Genomic DNA, 26915 nt, shown 5'->3' on the forward strand with positions numbered 1-26915 from the left:
CAACCTCTTGTGTCAGTATAGCATGCAAATGGTAAAATAAGACTGGGTATGTTTTTCTTCTCTGGCTATTCCTTGGTGAACTCGTGAGTAACAGCCCTTCTTCAGTTTGGCCAGCAAGTGTTTAAATCCAAAGGTTGGTTGGGATTTATTGTTTACATAATGCCTCTCAGGGGAAATGGTCACTCACCACAAATTTCTGGATTAAGTAGCCTAGCCCCAGGCATCTAAACTCCTGATGAGCAAGTTAAAGATGGGATGATGGTTGGATGGTTTTACCCTGCATTATTAGCTTGTTATATATGTTACTGTAGCTGCAGTTTCAGATGAGGTTGCAAACAAGGCACTGGAGGAACTTGGTATCCATCTAGACTCGCTGCAGTGTGAGCCGGCACCGCAGGGAGGCAAGCGCTGGTTGTGTCCTAAGTGCCCCAAACACTTCCCTAAACTGTCATCCTTAAAGGTAATTTCTCTCTCTCTCTCTCTCTCTCTCTCTCTCTCTCTCTAAGGCATTGACTTTTCTTCAGCTTGAACTCATGTCCTCTTGTTCTTCCATCATCTTTCACAGAGGTCCTCTCTGTCCACACATTCTGCACCTCTTACTCCTCTAAACATTGAACCTAAATTGTGTTTACTATAACTATGTAAACACACACAAATCCAATGTTCCATGTGCACATTCGGTGGAGAGGGAGTGAGGAAAAGTCTTTGGTATATGTGGGGACATAAATCAGAGGACAAGGGATGTTACAAGGATTGACCACTATTGTGAACTGATAGCATTGTTTCTTGCAACAGGTCCACCTCCTGAGCCACAATGGTATCCGGCCATATAAATGCAGTTATGACAACTGTGACTGGGCCTTTTATACCTGGTACAAACTCAAGAGACACATTGAAACACATTTGAAGAGGAGAGACTATGTGGTAAGTTTTTTCTTAACATTACTATAAGCTTCCTTTATGCTGCTCTTGTATCGTAGCTGTGGTAATTCTGTACAAAAATCAGTTAACCTCTCAAATACATTGATATTACTGATTACTGTGGATTCTGGAAGGCAGTATTATTCATTGTGTGAAAAACTTAATGGGAGACTCTCTTACTCTTTTTCAGTACGGTACAAAGTTTGTCTCTTAAATTGTATAGTCATGTAGGAGTATGAAGACTACCAGCATGATTCTGATTACAGACGGCTTGACTTATTTGGTTCCTACATCTTCCATCTTGATTTCTTCTGACCTTTGTAATGTACTAGTCATGGTGTCATATGAGGTTTGAATGAATACTTTATATCTCTATTTCTGTGTTGCTGACCCAGTGTCTCATGTTCTATTCAGAATGCTTATAAGAAAATGATCATGTGAATCATCTGTAATGTTTCATTTCATCCAGTCAGCTGTCCTTAGTTGATTCAGCTATAGTCCTTCACATCATCCAGTCACTCCTCATTATCATGAATCAGCTGTAGTCCTTCATTTAATCCAGTTACCTGTCCTATCTTGAATCAGCTGTAGCCCTTCGTTTCAGCCACAGTCAGTTGTAGTCCTTTATTTAATCCAGCTATCCCTCTCTCTCAGATCATTGCTGGCTGCTCATTTCATCCATTCACCCCTTCTTATCTCAGAATTATGATATACTGGTATATAAGAACCTGAGGTGCTGCCTACCACAAGGGAGTGCTAGATCCCTACATGGTATATGCACCATACTGGACTTGTAGGACAGCCCCACAGAAGAATGGACACTTGTTCTCGACGGGTCTGCTCAGACAGGCAGACCAGGATTATGCAGTAACAACAACAACACCATCTTGAATCAATTGTAGTTCTTCCTTTCATCCATTCATGCCTCTTATTCTCGAACAGTTTTTATTCCATCATTTCATTCAGTCACCCTTTCTTATCTTCATTTAGCTGTAAGCTTTCATGTCATGCTGTCACACCTCCATATCTTGAATCCCAGCCACCGTTTTCTTGTTTTAACCCCTAAAGACCACAAATCTCCTATCCCCCCTATCCCCAGAACTGCGAAAAGGGTCCAGTTTTTGAACTTCACCAAGGTAAAAAAATTTTCTTAAAGGTTTCAAGAGCTTGAATTTACACACTTGAATCGTATGTTTCACTCTCACATAACTCAAGGTTACTGCAGTATCAACCGTCAAAGAACATCAAAAATAATAATTGTTGCCCCCTGTCCATAGAGAGAGAAAAAAAATTGCACCAAAGTAAATTGTGGTCTTACAGATTTGAAAGCTTTATTCTACACACCAGAAGATATATATTTCACTCGTATGTCTAATGGTTACTGCACAGGTGACCGGGAAAAAAAAAAAAAAAAAAAAAAAACACTATGAGCAAGAATGGGATGTCCTTGAGAAATAAAGGGGACTAGAGAGGTGGAGGGAGTATGGCGGGCATCAGGCGATTACAGGGGTACTGTAATAGATTACGATTACGATTACTTTGCAAACTTCAGATTTCGATTACAGTTATGATTACAGTAAAAGTAAGAGTAATCGATTACAATTACATAAGAAGTAATCATGATTACAGTCATGATTACATGTACAGTTATGCACTATATAATTATGAACACGTGTCTTTCATACTTGACATTGATTAAGTAAATAGCTGGTTAGTTTTTAAAAGCAAAAACATCATTCAGTAATACAAAACTGATATTTTCTAGGGATATATATCTTATATGCAAATCATTTTAATAAGAATTGCCTGCGTAAGAAAGAACATAGGGTTAAGCTCTGCAGAACCTATGGCGACTGTTACTCTGGATAAAAATATACTGTACTGTGCTATGTCCAGTAAGTTGTTCCTTTATTTTTTTGCCAATTTGCAATACAAATGTGTTTTAATAATTCAAGCTCCGAGACTTTTCTTCACTTTGTCTTTTGACCCTTTAATTCTGTTAACTTTTCTACCAACTGAGATCATCCCAGGTGATATTATTCTAGCTTAGGTAGGATATTATATGCAAGCTTCTAAGTGATAACCTACAATTCACTCTTGTTTTCATATTCCTTATGGACTTTTATGGTGTATATTTGTTTGAGACTGAACTACTGTATTTCATGCATGACGAGTATTTGTGGAAGAATAACTTATCTGGGGCCTTGTAATCATAAAAGTAACCATGATTATGATTACAATATGAGAGTAATCGATTACGATTGCGATTACTTTGAAAAAAATGCCTAGGTAATCAATAACGATTACGATTACACAAAAGTTTATTATCGGTTTCGATTACAGATTATGATTACCCCATGTCTGGCATCAGGAGGGGGGGAAAGGGAGGGACTATGTCTGCCACACACACTCAATATGGTCTAGAGGGAGTAGGGGGAGTAGTTTGGATGGAAGGGGACACAGAAGGCAGGATCCAAGAGGACAGAGGGAGGTGGAGAGATGGCCTGGGGAGGGGAGGGTCCCCTCACCCAGGGCGGGGGCCAGATCATGCCTCCCACCGGTTGATGTCGTAGTTCCCATTCGGCAGGTCCCGTATACGTCATTAAAGAGGCGGTGCTACCCACCACTAGTTTTTGGTAGCCTCTGTACCATCGACAGCCGTAGGACTTTATGCAACATTTTCCGTAACTCATTGAACAGCCATAGGTCTTAAAGGGTTAATCCCCAGCTGTGCCTTCCTCATCCCCTGTGATCTGTGTCATTTACTGGATCTCTCTCTCTCTCTCTCTCTCTCTCTCTCTCTCTCTCTCTCTCTCTCTCTCTCTCACTGGGTTAGCTGATGTGAGCTTTATGTCACTAGGAAGCTTAAAGAAAAAATGTAATTCTTACATGTAAGACTATGGAAACAAAACCCCTTGAATATCTTCAGCCAGACTGCAGGCAGTACTGTATTTTTTACTGTTTTGCAAGTCCATGCCAAATTATGAGTGTGTTTTAGTAAACTCTGTCCATGGACATTGTACTTGAGTATTAATGTTTTGATAAGTTTGGTAAGTAGATGACAGTTATTACAAAATGTACAGTGTGATTTACACTCCAGCCTGAGTGTTGGCTGCATTGGTGGAAATGCAACATCACAGCACACACTTGGAGTGTATGGCTCATTTTTTCGGTTACACAGCAGCATTCTAGTAATCAACATTTGTCCTCATGAGACAAGCTAGAAGATTATACATTATACATTGACTTGCTTACAGTGCTCAGAAAGTAACTGCCAGAGAAGATTCACAACAATCTACAACCTGAACACCCATCTTCGTCTTCACCAAAGGCCCAAATGCTGGATATGCTCTCTACCTGAGTGCACACTGGCCTTTCACACTCGCCGCCAGCTAGAGGTTCACATGAAGACCCACAAGGATGTTGAAGCTCCATACAAGTAAGTTTTAAACTCCCAGATACCTCGGTGTAACCCTCAAGACCACACACTTCCTTTTGTCTTTTCTTCTTCATTCTTCTTTCTTCTGCTTTCTTCTTCTTCATATAATTATATTATTACCTCCACCAAGGAGGTTATGTTTTCACCCCTGTCCATTTGTTGGTTGGTTGGTTTGTGAGCAAGATTACACAAAAACTACTGGACAGATTTCCACAAAACTTGGTACAGTATAAGAATGGGCCATGGCCCAGAATAGACTGCATTAAATTTTGGTGCGGATCCGGATAAAGGTGCGGATCCAGGAATTTGTTTTCGCTTTCTTTAACACTGCGAGATAGGGCGTTTTTGTGTTGGGCCTTGGCAGAGGTAAGCGCTCTACTGAGTGCCGTTCTAGTTAATATTATTATTATTATTACTACCACCAGTATTCTTCTTCTTCATCTTATTCTTATGCATCTTCATCTTCTTATTCTTATTAATCTCCTCCTCCTCCTGCTTCTCCTCCTCCTCCTGCTCCTGCTCCTGTTCCTGCTCCTGTTCCTGCTCCTCCTCCTCCTCCTCCTCAACAACAACAGCAACAACAGTATTCCACCTCCAGACTTTATAATACTGTACTAGCAATGAAGAAACACCTACATACTTGCTTCACAGGCAGGGTAGTACAACACCTCGACCAAAACACCATACTACAAGTCCCCTTTCTTCCCCTCGATTCACTCTTCAGGGGTGTCTGTAACTAGAGATGATCAGGTTCACTTGGCTAGGCTTAGAGCAGGATCTCTTGCAGACTTCCTCAGGCACCATCTTAGATTTGCGTTCAGTAGAGTCACAGGTGACCTGAGCCCAGCTTGTTGAAGTCCCACACAATAAAATGCAATGGAACACGCACAGCACTTTACACACTAACATGCAGACACAACATCAGCAGTAGTAGTAGTAGTTGTTGTTCCCTAGGCAGTCTGGCAGAACAGCCCCGAGTCCCTAAGGAAGGCCATGGCTGAGACCGGGCTTTCCCACAGAGCTCTCAAGGAGTGTATGTTGTGTTGCTGGTGTAGGTGATTGTGTGCAATGCAGTCTTCCACAATGTACTTAATAGTACGGGGTGCTGTGTTGCATTCTGGACATGCATCAGCGACTGAGTTGTCCAGCCTCTTCTGGTAACTTAAGAGGGCTGGTTGATGCCCACATCTCAACATGGCCAGGTGGACCCTGTCCTCACGAGGGAGATAGGATTCGGAGGGGTGGATATCAGGAGGCCATGCATGCAGCTGTGTGTTGTCTTTAAGTGACTGAATGGAGCGGCGAGTGATTTGAGTATGGATATGCTTCTGGAAGCTGGTCTGAGGTGGGAGAGATGACAGTATTTGTGTATGATATCGTGTGCTGGATGTTGTTTTGATGTTCCTTGGTGGGTGTGTTGCCATGAAGTGTCGTGGATGTTGTGGGTTTGTGAAGGCTGCAGCGAGAATTTGGGTGCCTCTCATGTCTAGGTGATCCTGGACTTCGAGGACTTCGGTTTCTTGATGTAGGTGGTCTGTGGGTGTAGTAGCTGTGCAGTCTGTGATTGTTTTTAGGGCCTTGTTCTATATGGTCTGTAGAGTGTTGTAGTGTGTTTTAGTGAGGTTAGGAGCCCAAGCAGGGCTTGCATAATTCATCACTGAAAGTATATATTGTTTGTATACTGTGGTGGTGGTTTCTTTGTTGTGTCTGTTTATTGTGTGGGCAAGTGATCTCAGGGCATTGAGTCTTGGTTTTATTTTATTTTTAATGTTTGTGATGTGTTGTTTAAAAGACATTGATGAATTGTATGTTACACCAAGGATTTTGAGAGAGTGTGTGTGTGTGTGTGTGTGTGTGTGTGTGTGTGTGTGTGTGTGGTAGGGGAGTGTAGTTTATGGTGAGGTGTGGAATGTGACTGTGTTCTGTTGTCCACTTTGTAAGAAGGGTCAGTGTAGCTTTGGCTAGGGCTATTTTGAGCCTGTTTGTAGTGAACCATTCATGTAGGGTGTTGAGGTAAGGTTGGAGGATGTTTGCAGCTGTTTGCCTTTTGGTGTGGACATGTGAGTATTATATCATCTGCATAGGAAGCTATGTGTATCTGTGGGGTGTGGGTATGTCATGCATGTATAGGTTAACGAGTGTAGGGGACAAAACAGATCCTTGGGGGACGCCATTTGTAAAGTTTCTGATGTTCGAAGCCTGACCGGCAATTGTTACATGTGCACATATGCCTGCTAAGTAGTTTGCCAGCCATCTTTTTGTGTTATTGTGTATGTTTGTGTTGAGTATTTTGTTTGTGAGGTTGTGGTGGGGGATGGCATCAAAAGCTTTGCTAATGTCTAGTGTGACAGGAGTGTTCTGTGTGGTGGCCTAACTGCATTCATTCCATCAAAAACTCTCTGTGTAAGGTCTGTAAGAAGGGTGTTTGTGGAGTGCTGCAGCCTAAAGCCATGTGTTGATTGGGCTTGGGGGTGTGTGAGGTGTAACTAGTTGTACCAGTTGTTCAGTGACTTTAGAGGGGGTGCAGAAGAGTGTGATGGGGCGGTGTGAGGAAGGTAATGTGGGGTCTTTGTTGGGTTTAGGGATAGTGATGATAATGCCATCCTTCCAGATGTTGGGTATTGTATTGTGTGAGTAGTTGTAGTTTGATATGTTGGTGAGTGCTTGTATGCCTTGTGGTCCAAGGTGTTTGAGGTGAATGTTGCTTATGTTGTCTGGTCCACAGGCAGATGAGTGCTTAAGGTTGCTGATGATGTGCTTCGTCTGGTTGTAAGTGAAAGGTGTGTAGTCTGGGTCTGTGGGGAACTGTCTCTTACGTCAGATGATACGTCAGTTGTTGTGATGGGGGTTTAGATGGCTGACATGTGATAAGTGATTGATGAGAGAGTTTGCTTGTTGTTTGTTTGAAGGTATGGTGTCTGTTGTTGTGATGGCAGCGTGTGATTGTGTAGTGTTGCTGTTGGAAAGTGTGTTGTTGTTTAGTGTTTTGTACTGTAGAGTTTGCATATGTTTGTTTTGTGGTCAGGTGTCTGTAGGTCATTTTTCCAGTTTAGTGTTTGCTATTCTGATATTTTATTGTTTATTTGAATGTTGAGTTCTTGTATTTGTTGTACAGTGTCTTGTGTGTGGGGTGTTGGGGAGTGTCGCAGTGTGTCCCATTGTCTGATGAGGCCCTTTAATTTCTGGTTTGAAGTTGGGGTTGTGTCTCTTGCCATTGCCTTAAGGGATGTGTCTTTTGTCTGCATTTTGTATACAATTGTATTTAAAGTGTGCACAGCGGTGTTGTTCTGTATCAGTTGTGAAGGCCTCCCAGTTGGCTCTCTTATAATTAGTGTATGTGTGTCTGTGGCCAGCTGGGGTGATTCTGGTTTTGGTAGTGATGATGACTGGGAGGTGATGAGATCCAAAGGTTTTGACCACTCTCCAGGATGTTGTGGGGGTGAGGTTTGGGGAACAGAAGGTGATGTCTGAGGATGATGGGAGGAAGAGGGCTTGGTGTGGGGTATGGGTATGTTGATGTGGATTATTCAGTATGAAAGATGATCTGTCTGGGATTGTAGTACCAGCCATCTGTCTGTGTCAGGATTGTTTACATGCCAAGCCGATGCCTTGGCGTTGAAATCACCACCCAGGATGATGTTTGGTATGTTAGTGATGTGGTGTATTTGTGGAGAGTAATTGTGTGGTACTGTGGGGGACGATTGGGGGGGAATGTATGTGTTGGCGATTGTTATGTGTGATTTGTTACCAGTGCATTTTTTAATTGATTGTATGTCTGTTGTGGTGTCATGTTGGGGGAGAAGTGACTTTCCTTGTGCACTGGTATCTGAGAAGTTGATGGATTTATGTACCTGGGTGATGAGTCCACCGCCACTACCGCCTACCCGGTCTTGTCGAATGGTGCTGAAATTGTGAAATGTAGATGTTTTTAGTGTTCTGTTTAGTTTTGTTTCTTGTAAGATGGTAGTGTGTATGTTATGTTGTTTGATGAATTGTATGAGTTCTTGTTTTTTTTATGTTTATGCCATCTATGTTTAATTGAAAGATGTTCATGTTGTGTGTGCAGTGTGTGTTGGATGCTGCAGCAGGGGGGACGGTGGTGGTGTGGGTGAAGGGGGAGGGGAAGGGGAAGGTTGTGGTGGAGGTAAGGGTTGGGGTGGATTAGAATTGGGTGGAAAGGGAGGGGTTGGGGGATTGGATGGTGTAGGAAGGATTGGTGGGTTTGGCTGAGGAGGTGTGGAGGAAGTAGGAGTAGAGTTGTTGGGGAGGTTAGTGGGTGGGGGGAAGGAGCATAAGGAGCAGGTCCAGGTGTTTGTGTAATGTTTTCTGGATGCTAGTGTTGTGCAGGTGTAATGGGTCCAGTTCTTGCAGGAATTTCATTGAACTGAACCCTTTGTCTGTCGGCTCGACGTGATAGGTTTTGAGCATGTTGGACATATGTATTGTTGGTGGGTCCTGGATTGCTCTCAGTGTTTAAGAAACCTGTGGACAGCTGCATAATGGCAGTGGTTTACCTACAGTCGACTGGTCTGCTTGATCAGATGGAATGGTGTTGAGCAACATGAACAACTTTAATATTATTTTATTCAGTTTAGAAAAGATTGCATACTGAAGGGATTGAATGAGGGTATATGGAACTGTTCAATTGTAAAACTCTTTCCAGAATTGAATACAGTTATCTGAAACTTAAAAACAAGAGTGTCAGTGGTGTAGCTGTAGATAGACGAGAGATAGGGAGGTTGGTTGTAATTGTAGATCATTGAAGCACCACCAGTATAAAGTCGTGAGGCCTCATATGCTTGAACTTGTCGCTGCCACCAACATTGATAAATGTAGCCTAGGAGTCAGTTTAGATGGAGAGAGGTTGAAGGTGTATCATGATGAATGACTGCACCTGTATCACCAGTGGTGTGTGTGGGTCACTGCAAGTAACTTTTTAGGGTTAAGGGGTTTTATTGTACAAAGTTGTATGAAGACTTGAGAGTGTAAAGTAATGTAACGTAGCGTGATGGCGAGCCACCTAGCTATCCTACTCCAATCCTGTCTCTCCTTCTCTGCTCTCCTCTCCAGTTTTCCAGCCTATATACTGTATATGCCAACCAGTGCATAGGTGTGTCTGTGTCTGGTACCTTTCCACAGGTAGTTTTCCCTGATGAGTGGTTACCAGATCTAGGGAGTTAAGCTCAGTAATAGTTTGTCTGTCACTAGATGCTTTAATCTGTAAAGAGGTGGTCGCAAATGAATCTCATTCCACATGTAGCTTCGCATCTGCTTATTTGACTGAGTCAGTCAGATGACTGTCAAGTTAAAAGGGGGTTCCAACTGGTTTGATTGATCAGATGGAATGGGGTTGAGCAACAGGAACAAATATTATTTTATCCAGTTTAGAAAAGGTTGCTTAATGAAGGGATTGAATGAGGGTATGTGGAACTGTTCCAATGTAAAACTCTTTCCTCAGTTGAATACAGTTATCTGGAACTAAAAAACAAGAGGTCGCCAGATCTGGGGAATTAAGCTCAGTAATAGTTTGTCGCAAACGAATCCTATATTCCACTTGTAGCTTCACATCTGCCTATTTGACAAAGTCAGTCAGATGACTGTCAAGTTAAAAAGGGGTTCCAAACCTCAGTCATGCACCCTGCACAATGTTCATCAAGCCAATTCAGTCTTTCATCAGTTCCCCAACCTCATCAGCTTCCATATCTCTCTTTTTCACATACAGTCCATCCTCATCTTATGAAAATAATTGTTTCTTGAAGGTCTTTCATAAGTTGTTTTGTTTAGTTTTCTGTTAGTCCACCTTTTCTCTTGCAGACACATTATATCATTCACCAAGTTGAACTCCTTCCCATAAATTTCTATCAATCGTAGTAGCCCCTATTTTCTTGCGTGTATGGTCAGTATACTATAAATAAGAATAAATTCAAAGACTGCGATATATTTACGTATACTGTTGAATGCATTGATACAGCTTGGTTTGCTTGTTCAAGAATATGTTCCTTGTCCTTTAAAATTGTTCCTACAGTCGAGGGATTCAGTTTAAACACATGTTCCTTATCACCCAGCATCTCTCCTCTCTCCACTCTCTTAATTATGTCCACATTGATTTCCATATTAATTGTATGCCATTTTCTGCTGCTACCACTACCACTCTCACTAGTTTTCCATTTCTGAGACATGCTGGGTGAAATAATCAGGTCTTAATGCTGAAAATCACATATGATGTTATTTGTGATGATGACAGCAATGCTCCAGGTTTCCAAGCAGGAGGAAGGCAGGAGCGCACAGTCATCTGTTGCGAACCACGAACTTGTATTTGGCATGCCGTTTGAATCAGTAAATAACATTTTTTTTTTTTTTTTCCCCTGAAAATTATTTTTTTTGTATCTGGATTTTTTGTAAGTCGATCCTTCGTATATGGGGGTCTGACTGTGCACATTTACCTTATCTGTCCACCTTCTTGGCTTGCCATGTCTCCTCCCACCTTCAGACTCACTCAGATATACCCATTTCACCACTGGTCACACCCACTCTCTCTCCATGACCGTGCCATCTAAGCACACACTCTTAAACTCTGGTGTCCACAGACTTCCTTACTCCTCATCTTTCACAAATCATTGTATTCCTTATCCTATCCACATTCCACTTCACACAGTTTCTTTAACAGTAACATCTCTACTGCTCATTTTTATGCCACACAATAGTCCCACATATTTATGTTAGAGCTGGCACTAAAATTCCTTCAAACAAGTCTTTCACAGCTGCCACACTCAGACCTCCGCTTCTTGTTGAGCACGTTAGTATCAGCCACTCTCTTTCTCTGTGGTGCACTACACTCCACATGTCTTGCATGTTTACTTTTCTTGACTATCATGCACCCAGGTATTTAAACTCTCTCCTTATTTCAAGTCTCTCCCTATTTACTGTAATGTAAGCACCAGGAGGCACCTCTCAACATCCATCACTTTACTTCTCTCTGCCTTTACTTTCGCGGTATGATGCCCATACATACACATATACATTCACATATATATCTGTCTATCTGTGTATTTGTATACATAATGATGAATGTAATGAGTGTGAATAACAGGATATAGCAGTGGAAATTTTGTTTGATTGGCTGACAGTTTCATTTATATTGGCATATGCTGCACAGGCTTACAGAAGTGACAATGATTAGGTGGATGTGCAGTGCGTCCCTGCGTCCAAGGCCTGGAGGGGCTGGGTTTACGATGGAAGAGTTGAGAGGTAGGATGGGACTGGAGTGTATTGGTGTTGTGATGAGGAGAGGTAGATTGAGATGGTTTGGACATGTGGAGAGGATGAGGGATGATAATTGGGTGAGGAAGGTGAGAAGTGTTAATATTCGGGGTGGGGTTATGAGGGGTAGACCGAGAAAGACATGGGACGAGGTCATTAAGTGTGACCTCAGGGTTAAGGGACTGAACAGGGAGGCTGCAATGGATCGTGCAGTGTGGAGAGCCACCATTAGGTGACCAAGGCCGATACATGCAAGCATGTTGGAGCCTTTAAAAAAACGAAAATGATCCACCAATAAGTTGTGAAGGAAAATAATTTTCCATTTAATCATTTGCTTACAGTGGAAATACTGTACATGAAAACTATGCAGATCTTTTGCTGCCACCATGCGTTTGCTAACAGGCAATCACCTGACTGTTTACAGTCTGTCAATGCACCTGGTGTGATGCAATCACTCCATGCTCCATGTGTGTTCATATCTAACCCACAGAATGATTAGTTTACTGTTTATTTATGAAGTATTTATGATAATCCCAAAAAAGTCTGGACTCAGTGACAGCTCACATACCTCTGCACCCCCTTTGTCTCCATCCCCAGGACCAAGTCATGAATATGCCATCAAGACAAATGTTTATTCGGTTGAAGTTTGAGGCAGACTGTACTAACCAGACATTCCCCATATGCACTCCACAGGCTTTTCAGTCCATTTTCTCCCAATTCATTGACTCTAATGCTTCTTCTGCCCTTAATCTTTATCTTTTTCTATCAACCAACTCTCAAGAATATAGGTATCCTTTGCTTGGTGATGTACCTGTTAAAACTATTTCAGTTTAACTGTTACAATACTTACCGGTACTCCTTTTATGGGGGATGATACCCAAGTTTGCTTAAACAATAACTTGGAGAAGGAAAAAAATATATCCATTAATGTTTTTAGCTGTTAAGTGAAAATGAGTGAGTGAAAATGATAATTGAATAAAAATTGTTTTGTTACTGTAAGTAGACATAAAAGAAGTATACCAATGAGATATAAAAATATTTTTTTAGGTTGTCTTATGTTTTTGGTCAGATGTGGTGTAGGAGTATGTTGTCTTTCTGGATGCAGTAGTTGACATGATATTATGTACAGTGCAGATATTGTGTAAACAGATGTAGAAAGGTGACGTATGACATACTTGTGTAACAGATGTGGTGTGGACGGATGCAGCAAATCTTACTTCACACCCAACTCATTAACTTCTCATATGCGGAGCCATCACAAAGAAGAGGAGCTGCGGTGTAAGTGGGCTGGCTGTGGAAAGAAGTTTGACAAACCTTGTAGACTCAAGGCCCACATGAGAGTCCATACTGGCCAGCGACCCTTTGTTTGTACATTTGAGGTTAGTTTTGATAGTATCAGTATTTTTATTAAATTGTTATACCGGGTATGATTTTTTTTTTTTTTTTTTTTAATTCTTTAGTTTAATTGCTTACATCTGCTGTAAGCACAAAGGTGTCATTTTTATTTTATTCAGGAATCAGTGTACTATACCTTTTGTAAAAAAGGGATTTCTTGTGCCCAAGGAGAATTGTAAGACATTAGTTGGAACAAATATTAGAGTGCAGCAGTATCAGTGAAGTGATTAAGAAGCTAGGTTTTAACCTGACAGGTAGAGGTTTCCCATAGCTGAGATGTAAAAATAAAGTTAACATTGAGGATAGGTTACTCAAAGTATAATGTGTTGGTGAGTGGAGAGGGACTTTAGTTTGAGGAAGCAATAGGTGCCTTAGGGAAGTGATAGAAATGAAAGATAAGCATGAACAGGAAGTGAAAATGGGAGTGACTATGAAAAAAGAATGGGTGGTTGATGCTTTGAAGACCCTTTTATGGAACAGAGGTGAGCACAGATGCTGCCACAGGACTCCATGAGAATGTATGCATTAAAATACAGGGTAAGGAAGTGCCATGTTGGTGTGGTAGATGTTTGGAAAGTCAAGAGTGATGACAGCTGGAATGGTACTTCAAGAATATATTGGGTTTGGAGGATAATACAGATTTATGGAAGATTGGAATAAGAATGTCTTGATTAAAGGGTGAATGATTGTTCAGTCAATGACAAAAGTCGTGTTGTAGTTTTGTCTGAAGATTAAGTGTAATATGTGAAATATTATGAGGGCTATATTGCAGCTGCATATTCGTGGTTGGCCAGCCCGACTTTTCTCAAGCTTCATATCTGCTGCTGATGGGATGATGGCATAAATGAATCCAGGAAATTCCGAAGCCTTAACATCCATTTGCGAGTATTTTCTGTGTCCGAAAGACGAAATGTGAACCACATTTCTGTCAGGCGATGACTGCCTTACATCGTAAATCGGGGTTTGCCTGTACTCCCCCCCCCCCCCCCAGAAATCTTTTACATGCCTCCACCATCCCACATTGTACACCATTGCGTACTGTAATCCTAATACAATTCATATCTTACCGTAAAGTCCCAAGTTTAGTGACATCTTCATTCATGGTATCATGGTTAGCGATGGCCTGCAAATATTCCCAAACACCAGGTTTCACGCTAAAACCCCTCTGTTAGCGTCTAGAAAATGTAAGCAAACCATGCGCACAGAAAACGATCGTCGTTTGTTTGCTGCCATTGCCGCAGCAGAGATGCAGCACAAGATGAATGTGTTGCGTGGAGAGGTGGAGGCAGCAGAGGTAGAGGAGGGTGGAGGTGCCAGAGATGGCGGGACACAGTAGCGTCACCACCTGCCTTGGAAATTACACCCCCATCCCTTCCATTTGGTACCTCACTCCAGCCTTCCAAATGAGTTTCCTTGTCTGTTATGTACTTTGTATTAATACTAGTTTCTTTACAGGTATGATTAATAAATTTTACATTGCATAAATGGGTTTCAGGGGGAGTTGGCATGGGACCTGGAACCAGTTAGCCTATTCCCTGTAGGATAAATGCCCCAACTTCAGCGGTTTCATGGTTCGTGGTACTTTTCACGGAACCAATTAGGCGCGAAACTTGGGGCTTTACTGTACACCTCCATCCTTCCCATTTTCTTTTTCTTCCTGTTCCCTTTCTCCCAGAAATTGTGTTTATACCTTCCTCTTGCTCTCTTCTAGGTTCCTTGTAACAATCATACTTCACTGTCAGATGATTAGCTGTTTCTTCAACGGGGTCATATCCACGTACACACTTTTCACACTTTATTGTCCCACCCTGCCGTCTACTCATTCACCCGTTCACTTCGAAAGAGCCCATTCATGCCTTAAACAACAGATCTGAGGTCTGCCCTCCTTAATAGACAACTTCCTTTCATTGTTTTTCCTTATTCTTGTAGTGTTCCAGGGAGTACCTTCCATGCCATTTTTCCATTCTTGTACTCCTTTTGCATTTACTTTTTCCATTTCATACACATTTCTTTGTCATTTCTTGTTGCATTTTCTCCTTCATCAACACATTCAAAATTATTTCCAGTTCTCTTTTGGTCCACTCTTGTCTTTCTCATTCTTCTTTGGGATTCTTTATCTCATGTCACTCATTCTTTCCAGCCTTACGTTGTATTTCACCTTCACTTTTGTCACCATCATCAAACATACTCCATTCCATTTCTCTCTCTCTCTCTCTCTCCAAACCTACTCCATTCCATTTCTCTTCTTATTGCTTCTTTGCCACATATTTTTTCACTCCTAGTCCCGTTCTCCCAATCTTATTTTGTGCCACGTCGATCTTATTTCCTTGTCTGTGTGTACAACATAAAATCAGACCCATGCATTGCTCCTGGCACACCCAGTTCTTTCCATAACTCACAATCTCATACGCATTCACTCTGAATTTTGCTGTGCTTCGTAATCTATTCCACGTTTCACACTTAAAGATTGCTTCATTGTTCTGCATTTCAGAACCATTTTCATTTACCCATTTTCTGAAGTACTTATATTCCTTCACATGCTTTAGTTCATCTTGTCCCAGTTTCCACACTCCTGGTTCACTGTACAGTAAACTTTTCATGGGTCAAACTATATGGGGCTTTAGTGTAGTTTGACTTACCAAATTTTCCAACAAAGAGGGAATAATTGCAAAAAAAAACTATATTATTCCCCCCCCCCCAACTAATCTCAAATTATGTGATTTCTTGTCTATTAACCCTTTTATACGTGGTGATGCGTTAGGTGTCATTAGGATCTTTCCTCTTAAATATGCAGTGATGCCTTTGGCATCATAAAACCATAGAATATCCCCCCCCCCCCACAAAAAAAAAAAAAAAAAAAAAAATGGTCGATTTGCGTCATTTTTGGAGGCATCATAGCTTGCCTGGCCCTCATCAAAAGTAATGAGTTGGCAACAATGGGTCCTGATACCCTGCAACAGCGCAGACAGGTTTTTCAGTACCAAATGGGCTGTGAGTGGGGAAGGTAGTGCATGGTCTTGTCCCTTTAAATCTCCTCTATTACCTTTGTCCTGGCCGCACGACATATTTCACTATACCAATAATGCTTATGTTTAGTTTTTGGGTTCTGTTGTGATTAGGTTTGGTGTTTGCAATAGGAAAGTGGGTGTTTGTGAAGCATTCCTGGCAGTTATCAGCCATTGGCCCAACGAAGATTGTGCTGCTGTTTCTAAGCATCTACATTGCCTTTACCCTACACCAAATGTGAGTATTCAGCTCTAACAATAGTGACAGTAAATCATGTGAATATACTGTGCATACCTGGTGCACAAGGAATTGGTGAAATATGTGTAGCAGCTTAGGGGGAGGCGGGGATACCGCCCTACAGTCACGACGCAGATTGGTTACATGGTATTTTTTTGCATTTTTCTCGAAAACTGTGGGGCTTAGGAGAACTGTTCTGATCTCAAATGAAAGCCCATGAAATTTCGCGTAAAGTGATGAAATAAAAACATAACACTGCTGAGAAAAGTTTTTCTCTAGAGCTCCCCAAATAACACTGTTGTCTGTTGGAAGTAGGTTTTACTTTTTCGCTTATTACTCAAAAACCATAATTCCTATCAAGATGCCAACAACCCAATTCAAAAGCTAATAAAATTCTTTTTCAAATGATGGTATAACATATAGAGATAGATTAGCAGACATTCGAGCTGTGATGTTGGGAAGTGCCATGAATGTTCCCAAATGTTTATTCACACCGCCCTAACATACGTACAGGTACTTTTTTTTTTCCTTATCATGTGGAACAAACATCGACGAATAGGAATATATGGGTTTTGTGGCAAAGTAAATATGTTTGGGTGGTGAAAATAAGCTGAGAAAACACTTTTTTGGAGTGCGTGGTGGATGGCGGGGGGAGGGAAGAAAGCCGATGTGTTGTGGAACGCGAAACTTATTGAAACTTAACGTGAGCGAAAAGGTTAACATGAAAATAAAGAAGCATTTATAAAGCAATACAAATAAACAATAAAAACAATTTGGTGCATGTCAAAGGCTATGCTAGGATAGGAGGTTGCATGGGTGGAGGGATGCAACAGTCAATTAAGTACATAAAGTTCTGCACTTATTTACTTTACTTTACAACCGTTTAAACTAAAATGTAACACGTGGAATGTAATAAACTAAAATGTAGCACTTGGAATATAAGAAACTATAATGTAACCATTTGAATAAACACTTAAGTCACACCTCGGTCAGAGTTCGACCTACTGGAAATTCTGCCTTCTTGAGGTTTTACTGTATAATTTGTCATCACAACCTTGCTCTTTTTATTACTTAATTTGACATCCATTTTGTTACCATATTTCATCACTTCGCCTAACATCAGTTGTAGGTACTCTGCTGTTTCTGCAAGCAACATTATATTCTTTGCAAACAACAATATACTCACTATGTTTTTGTTTATTTGCATTCTTAGATTCAGTCTTTTTATCATCTGCATTGATTCTTGCATCTGTCAGTCTGTCTATTTTCAGACACCTTACTCTCATAATGGGTGGCCACAATTCACCTCCATGTCGCCCTGTCCCTGGCCATTCACAGCCCCCGCCCCAGCTCACACACCCCTCTTTCATATACCTGTTCATTCCATCCTTCCATCTCATCCCTGGCCTCCCCCTCTACCTCATTCACACACACACTCCTCATTAGTCTTATGCCCTCCATCCTATCCACATGGCTAAACCACCTCAGTGTATTTCTCCTAACACTTTCTATCACATCCACACCACAACGCTCCTTCTTTTCCTCATTTGTCAGTCTGTCTATCCACATAACTCACATGCTTCTCTCAAATAACTCATTACCTCCACCGATGAAATTGGAGGAGGTTATGTATTTACCTATATTTGTTTGTTTGTTTGTCCACATGATATCTCCAAAAGTTCTCAGTGAATTTCAAGACTTTGTTAGGTCGAAATCATAAGCATCTGAGATAGCATTTGCTATATGTTGCACTTGTGAGTTTTGAGAATTGAACAAAATACAAAAAAACAGCAGAGAAAAGACGTAACAAAAACTCTAAAATCTATCTATCTATCTATTGCCAGACGCCTCAATCCCGTTTGGGGTTGCCACAAACAAATCGCCTCCAAGTCGCCCTGTCCCCCGCCATTTCACTCCCCTGCTCCCAACTCACACCCCCCTCTCTCATATACCTCTCCACCCCATCTCTCCATCTCATCCTCGGCCTCCCCCTCCCTCTTTCCCCCTCCACCTCACTCACATACACTCTCTTCGTCAGTCTTTGACCCTCCATCCTCTCCACATGGCCAAACCACCTCAGTGTGTTCCTCATAACGCATCCTATCACATCCACATCCACACCACAACGCTCCTTTATATCCTCATTTGTCAGCTTGTCTCTCCATGTGACTCCACAGGCTCCTCTTAAATAACTCATTTCCACGGCTCTCACTCTTGACTTGTGTCCTTCCAACAACGTCCAAGCTTCACTTCCGTATGTTAGAGTTGGTATCACAATACTGTCATGTAGTAACTTTTTCACTTCCATGCTCACTTCCCTGTTTCTTATCACTGCTTTCAAAGAACCAGCAACCTTTCTTCCCTGCTGTACCCTTTCAAGCACTTCACCCTCCAAACCTCCATCCTTACTCATCACACTACCCAAGTACTTAAATGTACTCACATTTTCCAATTCCTCACCATCCAACCTCGCTGTACATTCACTGACTTCACCTCTCTCAAAGACCATCACTTTACTCTTCCCTACATTCACCTTTAGATTCCGTTTCTTACACACTCTCTCAAACTCATCCACCAAGCCTTGCAGCTCCCCTTCGTCTTCACTCAACAACACGGTATCATCTGCAAACAACAGTACAGGGAGTTTCCAAACACTATCCTCTCTCACCAGGGCCACTCCAACATCCACTACCCTGCCTTGTACCTCTTTTATTACCCCATCCATGTACAGATTGAACAACCATGGAGACATGACACATCCCTGTTTCAACCCAACTTTCAAAGAGAAAAATTCACTTAGTTCACCATCCACACGCACTGCAGCCTTCGCACCATCGTACATACTCTTCACAGCATTCAACAACTTCCCATCTATTCCATATATTCTTAACACTTTCCACAATCCTAGTCTATCCACCCTGTCATATGCTTTCTCCAAATCCATGAAAGCCGCATACAACTTCTTTCCCTTCTCTAGAAACTTTTCCACTAAAGATCTGAGAATGAATATCTGATCTACACAACCTCTTCCCTTCCTAAAGCCTCTCTGTTCTTCTCCAACTAATTTCTCTGTTCTTTCTCTAACTCTGTCAATAAGTATCCTACCATACACTTTTCCAATTATACTAAGAAGACAAATGCCCCTATGATTACCACACACTTCTTTTTCCCCTTTTCCTTTGTACAAGGGAATAATTATCAATACGATTATATTTTTCTTAAATGTTTTCGGCGAAAAGTCAGTCCATTAATGTCAGGTTTTAGGAATTATTTATTTACCGCTTTGTTTCACTGTGGATGAGGACATGTTGCTTCACCCCACCATCCTGTAAACAAACACCACCACCGCCACCAGCATCATGGAGAGCTCCAGCAGTACGATAGAGAAACGCACAAGTGGTCGTCACCACTATGGAATTGCATTTTTCCAGTTGCAAGGTAATGCAACAAAATAACTTTCATTTCTGGCGTGAGAACCTTGTTCTTACCGTTGGTCTTGTTAGGGTCCTTCGCACCAAATCTGTCATGAAAATTATGCCTGCACGGTCCAAGCGGTATCTCTTTATCAGTTCTGCATCACTTAACTCATTAAGCACATCTTTCTTGTCACGAGAACGTCTTGGCTGACAGTGGCGAATTTATTGTTGTGGTGCAGCCCCCATGTTTACTATTATGATCGAGTCATAAGCTGCATCCTAACCGCTATACCAACTCGGGAGGTGTCTTAAACTATGACTCAGTTTAGGTCGAACATAAGGAGTTACGACTCGCTCCTATGAATTTAGGACAGACTTTCGCCTTATGACGCAGTCTTAGTGTTTCATAAGTACGGGCCCAGGATCCTATGTATGATATCCAAAATTTCTCATTGAATTTCAATAAAAGTTTTTGAAACAGTGGATCGTGGGTCAAGGAACAGTTGATTGAATTTTGGGGCGGATCCTTATCCTATGTATTCCACACAATTTCTCCACAGATCTGGATCCTTTTTAATGGCAGTGGCAGAGGTATGTGCTCTGTGAGTGCTCTCTAGTTTCCACTGCCCTCACTCGACTTGTGTCCTTCCAACAAGCTCCAAGCTTCACATCCGTACATTAGAATTGGTATCACAATACTGTCGTGCAGTGACTTTTTTTTTTTTTTTTTTTTTTTACTTCCATGCCCACTTCCCTATTTCTTATCATTGTTTTCGAAGAACCAGCAGCCATTCTTCCTTGTACCCTTTCAGGCACTTCATCCTCCAAATTTCCATCCTTACTCATCATACTACCCAGGTACTTAAATGCACTCACTTTTTCCATTTCCTCATCATCCAACCTCACTGTACATTCAGTTACTTCATTTCTCTCAAGGACCATAACTTTACTCTTCGCTATGTTATCCTTTAAATTCCGTTTCTGAAGCACTCCCTCAAACTCAATAACCAAGCATTGCAGTTCCTCTTCATCTTCACTTAACAGCACAGTATCATCTGCAAACAACAGTACGTTCATCCATGAACATAGCAAATAACAGTGGCAATATCATACATACGCGTCTCGCTCCTTTCATACTCCTCACCAAGGTTGTTGATATACATTTGAAATTTTGCTTTTGTACGTGCATTCAGAATTTTTAGAATTTCTATTTTTGTCTTGCTGAATCTCAGTTTCTCTACTAGTTTCGAAAGCAGATTTCTACTCTGTCATATGCTTTTTCTATACCAAATCTAGGAATGCAAAGTATCTTTTCTTATTTAATTTTTACAGATTTTCCGTTACTTTTCACTCCATGTACATGATATATATTCCCCTTCTGTTTGTTGTAAATGCATTTTGTACTTCAATAATTGTGCTTGTTTTCTCAGCCTGTCTGCTAATTTTCCTCCTGGCCTACCACAAAATATTTTTCATATTGTGTTTGTTATGGTAATTGGTGTGTAACTCCTCAGCCCTTTTATATTTATATCCCCATTTTTACAACAACAAAGTCATTCTTGCTTCATTCCATCTCTAGGCCATAGTCTTTTCATGTCACTTTATCGAACAGTTCTTTCAGTCTCTTCACCACCTGTCCTCCTCCTTTGCAAATTTCATTTGGCAAGCCATTTGGTCCTGCTGCTCTCCCCTTGGGTAATTTCTTTGGGTACATCTCAGTCTCCTGTATGATAAGCATTTCTTCCTGCTCTCCGTCTGTTTCTTTCTCACTTATATCAATATTCCACTCTCTTCGCCAGCCTCATACATTGCTCCCAATCCTTCCCAGTATCCCTAAATTTCTTCTGTCCTTTCTCTTCCCTTGATCTTCTGCCTTTCACTATTATTTTCTATACCACTTTACCTCTTATACTTTCCCCTCATAAAATTCTGAACTGTTCCCCAGAGCCATCTCCCCATTTACTTCTTATTGTCTCTACATCTTCCTTCTCCTGCATTAATGTGGCTTGTTTTTATCAGGACACTTCCCAGGCCCTCTCAGTTTACCCAGGTTCAGTATTCTTCCCACTTTCTTTTTTTCTAATTTCTCTCACTCTATTTGCTTCCTTTCTTTCTTTTCTTGCTTGTTTAATATTTTTGGGCCACCAAGCTTTTATTAATTTTCCTTGTGTTTTGATTGTTCCTATACTCTGCCTTTTCCTCCACAGCTAATATTATAGCCTTTTTTAGCTCTTCAGTCTCTGATGGATTTTCCCTACCTACCTATGGTCTTTCTTGCAATTTCCTTCTGTTTTCTTCTCATCTCACCTGCTTAAGCTCTGTTTGCTCTTTTTTTCCATTTAATATTTGCATGTTATGGCCCCATTTTAGTGGAAGGTGGGGGTACCGTGGGGGCACCCATCATCCACTCACTCAGTGTTGTGTTGCCTTATGGTTGTTACACTGAGTGGCAAGCCAAATGGTTTCCTGTACCCAGGAAACCATTCACTATGTTGGGTGGTAACCATATAACCAGTGTTTTTGGCCAGGTTGTGTCCCCCAGATTCCCCTATCTGAAATCACTAAATTATGGCAGATGTTTCAGAGAGTCTCACAGGGCCCAATACTTGCCCAGGGCCCCAACCAAATGAGCAGATTCGCATGACCATGTGGAATGTGAGAGGTGTGAATGAGGAGAGCAAGAGGGTGGAAACATTGAATGTGTTCAAGAGTGCGATATATGCCATGATGGCATTGTGTGAAAGTGAGATGAACGTTTGTGAAGTTGAGGAGTGGAAGGGTGTAAAATGTGTAAGGCTGGGCATGAATGGGCAAGGAAGGTGCAAGGAAACAGTTGCTTTGTTGATGAATGAGGTGTGGCAGAGTGGAATGAGAGACTACAAATGTGTCAGCTCGAGATTTATGTATATCAAATTTGAGAAGGTGAAAGTGGCAGTGATTGTAGTATATGCACAGTGTGATGACAGGAGTGAGACAGAGAAAGACAGAGTTTAGGATGAGCTGGATGAAGTAGTAAGAGAAATTCTCAGGAGTTAAAGTGTTTATAATGGGTGATATGAATGGGAGAATAGGCGCTAGTTCTGTGAATGATATAATGTATGATAATGGCATACCAGGAGAGAATGATAATGGGAAGCAACTGAAGGACATATGTCAGGAAAGAAGGTTGTGCATTTATAATTCTTATTTCAAACAAAGATGCACATAAATATATATGGTGTAGAGGGAATGAAGATTGTGTTGAAAGGAGCCGCATTGATTACATGATCGTAGAGAAATCGATGCTGGGAAGTGTTGCTGATACAAAGCTAGTGAGAGGATGATGTGGTGGTTTGTGTGATCATATGATTGTGGTATGCAAGATCAAGCTGAGAGGAGCGAGGTGGACCAAGAGAGAGAGGAGCAGTCAGGGAGAGAGACTGAAAGTCAAGAAGCTCCGAATCAGTGACTTGGAATGAAATGGATCTGGGTAGTTTGTGGAATGCATACAGGGATTGCTTAGTTAGGAAAGCTAAAGTGGTGTTTGCTGTGGCAAGAGTAACAACAAAGAAGAAAGGTTTGGCATGGTGAGATGAAGAGATTATGAGAACAGTGGAGGAAAAGAGAAAGAAGTGGCTAGAGTGGATACAGGAAAGGGGTTCAGTTGAAAGGACTAAATATGTTGAGATCAAGAAGCACGTAAAGACTTTAGACTAGTGAAGAGGAAAAGGAAGGAGGTAAATGATGATCTAGGAAGACAAATGAACTCGAATTGCCCTGAAAATAGGAAGTTTTTCTGGAAAGAGGTGCAGAAATGTAGAAGTGACAACAGGAAGAAATGTGAAAGTGTGAAGGATGTAAGTGGTAGATTATTAACCCATGGGGATGAAGTAAGGACAAGATGGAACGAATGTTTTGAAAGTCTGATGAATGGGAATGGAGAGATCAAAGTGACTGTTAACATGATTGGTTTTGGGGGTGTACAGAAGGCATGCAGTGCCAGGAAACGTCACACTCGCAGAGGTGAAGAATGGTGTGAAGCGGCTGAAAAATGGGAGAGCAGCTGGAGTTGCTGAGGTGAATGCAGAGATTAAGTGTAGTGGAGAGAGTGGAATGAAATGCTTGATGTAGATATGTAAGAAGGCATGGATGATTGAAACTGTGTCAGTAGAGTGGAAAAGGCAGTGGTTGTACCCCTGTACAAAAATAAAGGTGAACGAAGTTAGTGCAAGAATTATCATGGCATAAGTCTGTTGAGTGTTGTAGGGAAGGCATATGGAAGAATTATTATAAAGTAAGAGAGATATCAGAAGTTCTAGTGAGTGACGAAGAGGGTGGCATCAGGAGTGGTAGAGGATGTATGGATGAAATATTTGCAGTGAGACAGAGTGGAGAAGGCTTGTGAGAAGGACTATAAGATGTTTTTGGCATTTATAGATCTGGAAAAAGCATACAATAAAGTAGACAGAGAAGGTTTGTGGAAGGTTTTGCGCATGTTCAGTGCAGATGGTATGCTGCTAGGTGCCACCAAAAGTTTTTATGATGGTAGTCAAACATGTATAAGAATAAATGGGCGTCTAAATGAATAGTTCACGATCACTGTGGGTGTGTGACAAGGTTATGTGATGCCCTTTCGGTTGTTCAATATATATATGGATGGGATGATGAAAAAAATGATAACACGAGTAATGGGAGAGGGATAGCATTGGTAATGAATGGTGATGGATGAAATATCTCAAATTTGTTGTATGCTGATGATGTACCGTAGTGCTACGTGCAGATACTGGACGAGAGCTTGGTAGACTAGTGCAGAGTTTTGTAGATGTCTGTGGGTGTCATGCCAGGAGAGTAAATGTAGAAAAGAGTAAAGTGATGGTTATTGAGAGAGAAGGTGATTCGCAGTGTGATATTACAGTGAGTGGAGAGAGACTGGAATTGGTGAGAGGGTTCAAATACCTGATTACAGTGATAGAAATGAGAGGAACATGTGCAAAAGAAGTGGAAGGTAGAGTGACTCAAGGAAGGAAAGTTGTTGGTGCAATGAAGGCCTTGATAAGAAACATTGGCTTGAGTGTTGCAGCTGCATTAGGCTTACATGAAGGAGTGTTAGTGCCAACTTTACCATACGGATGTGAGACTATGGTGTGTCATGAAAATGAAAAGTCAGGAGTTAGAGCAGTGGAGATAGGAGTGCTGAGGAATATATGAGTTGTTCAGAGTGTGGATAGGATACTGATTTGTAAAAGATGCACAGTGAGGAAGTTGGTGGACACCAGAATTGAAGAGTGTACTGAGATGGTATGGTCATGTGGAGAGAATGGATAACAATAGAGTGGTGGAAAAGGCATATCTAAGCGAATTTGAAGGAGGGAGGAGGCGTGGTAGGCCAAGAAGAAGGTGGAGGGATATGGTGGATGAGTGTGTGAGGAAGAGGGGTATGGAAGTTGGTGAGGCTAAGGGACTGAGAAGAGATCGAGCTGGCTGGATGAGTTTTGTACAGAGAAGTGCATGACCAGGTATTTGGCACCCCTTTTTAACATGACAGCATTCAAATTGGCTCTATCAAGTAGGTACATGTGAAGCTACAGAATGTGGTGAAATTTTTTTGGCCTGTCAGATGGAGCCAGGATTCCAGGAGCTTGAATAATGAGTGAATGGAAGCAGGGGCAAACTTTGACTGCCTTGACTTTGCCACTCTCATCCTGTCCTAGGTGGGAAAGGAGGTCGGAATGATGATGATGGTCCCTTTTTATATCGTTTCTTTCTCATCATCTGTCATTATAACAATCACTTCTTTATTCACTGCTTCATTTACTGATGTATAATTGTCGCTGACTAAAGGTTTTCCTTGTCCATTCCATGTAACTCTCCTCCTCCTGTTGTCACATGCAGATTTTCTAGTCTCATATCCTCTTCAGACTGTTTCAGTAATCAGCCATTCTACCATGCTCTTTCTCCCATTAGTCCAGCATGTGCATTCATATCTTCCGTGTTAGTTATTTTTTCATTTTTCATCCTTTTTTTCATTTCCTCCTACTTTTTCCTATTTTCTTCTTGTCATCTTCCATTCTGTACTGTCATGTAACATTACCAGCAGGATTCTTTCAGTGCAGTTTTGTATGCTTTCCACCAATACTGCCATCACATTTTGTTCCGCAGTGTCACCCAGTCCAATCTCTTCCGAAGTCCATTGTTCTAGTAATTGCATTTTTTTTTTTTTTTTTTTTTTTTTTTTTTTTTTAATAGCAACATAACAAAGCATTTATATACCTGACGATTAAAGTTTTCTTTCTTTGTCTTTTGCTTTCTTTCAGGGATGCAATTGGTCTTTTCAAAGTGCGAGTAAGCTGAGCCGACACCAGCGAAAACATACTAATGATCGCAAATTTATGTGCCCCATCTGCCAGAAGTCTTTCCTGCGGTCTGAGCATCTTAAAGGCCACCTCCTCATTCACACTGGGGTTAGAAACTTTCAGTGTCCAATTGAAAGTGAGTACACTTACACTTAATCATTATGTATACTCTACTGGTATTCCCCACTCAGTGATTAGGGTGCATTGTCAAAAACCAGGTTGTTGGTGAGATTGATTATATGATGAAAACATTTCAACATGGGTACAGTAGAAATATGTTTTTAGCAAAGTGAATCATGAAATAAGCATGATTGATGTAGGAACGGTATGTGGAAGATGATAGAATAGGATATAAGGCAAATATCAGATGTCTGGAGAGTGATGAATTGTATGGGGGTTTAGTGGTAGGGGATGTATGGATCACGTATTTGCATTATACAGTGAGTACAGAAAGTATGTGAGGAGGACTGCAAAACATTTATGATGTATCTGAATGTAGGAAAAGCAGATGACAATGTAAATACTGTACGGTGGAATTATGGAAGGTTATATTATGTGAAAGTGAAGCTTGAACCACCTTTAGAGGACACAAGCCAGGATTGGGAAGAGTGGAAGTGAGTTAAAGTGAGATGAGCTTACGGAGTTACATGGAGAGACAGGCAGATAAATGAGGAAGTTAAGGAGCATTATGGTGTAGATGTGGATATGCTGGAAAGTGTTAGGAGGAGTATTTGTTTGGCCATGTGGAGTGAATGGATGGTGAGAGATTAAGTAAGAGAGCATGTGTGAGAGAGGAGAGAGAGAGACTAAGAATGAGGTGAAAGTATGAAGCAGAGAGGAATATGAGTGAGAGTAGTGTGGGATGAGTGGAACGCATGTTTGCGGAGAAAAAGGTGATGTATAGGTGAT

General features: G+C 41.3%; 1 protein-coding gene across 1 annotated transcript in view; it reads left to right on the forward strand.

Moving 5' to 3' along the window:
- LOC145393007 (uncharacterized) overlaps positions 1–26915 on the forward strand; it is a 75171-nt gene that overhangs the window by 17413 nt on the left and 30843 nt on the right. The window contains exons 3-7 of the mRNA XM_080267324.1: positions 318–460; positions 796–924; positions 4179–4360; positions 12807–12999; positions 25968–26142. Of these exons, the coding sequence (XP_080123450.1) occupies positions 318–460; positions 796–924; positions 4179–4360; positions 12807–12999; positions 25968–26142 (822 nt within the window). The remainder of the gene's footprint in view (positions 1–317; positions 461–795; positions 925–4178; positions 4361–12806; positions 13000–25967; positions 26143–26915) is intronic.

Source organism: Coenobita brevimanus, chromosome 23 (assembly GCF_032717465.1).
Source record: "Coenobita brevimanus isolate Jiangsu-jjx chromosome 23, ASM3271746v2, whole genome shotgun sequence".
Classification (NCBI taxonomy): domain Eukaryota; kingdom Metazoa; phylum Arthropoda; class Malacostraca; order Decapoda; family Coenobitidae; genus Coenobita; species Coenobita brevimanus.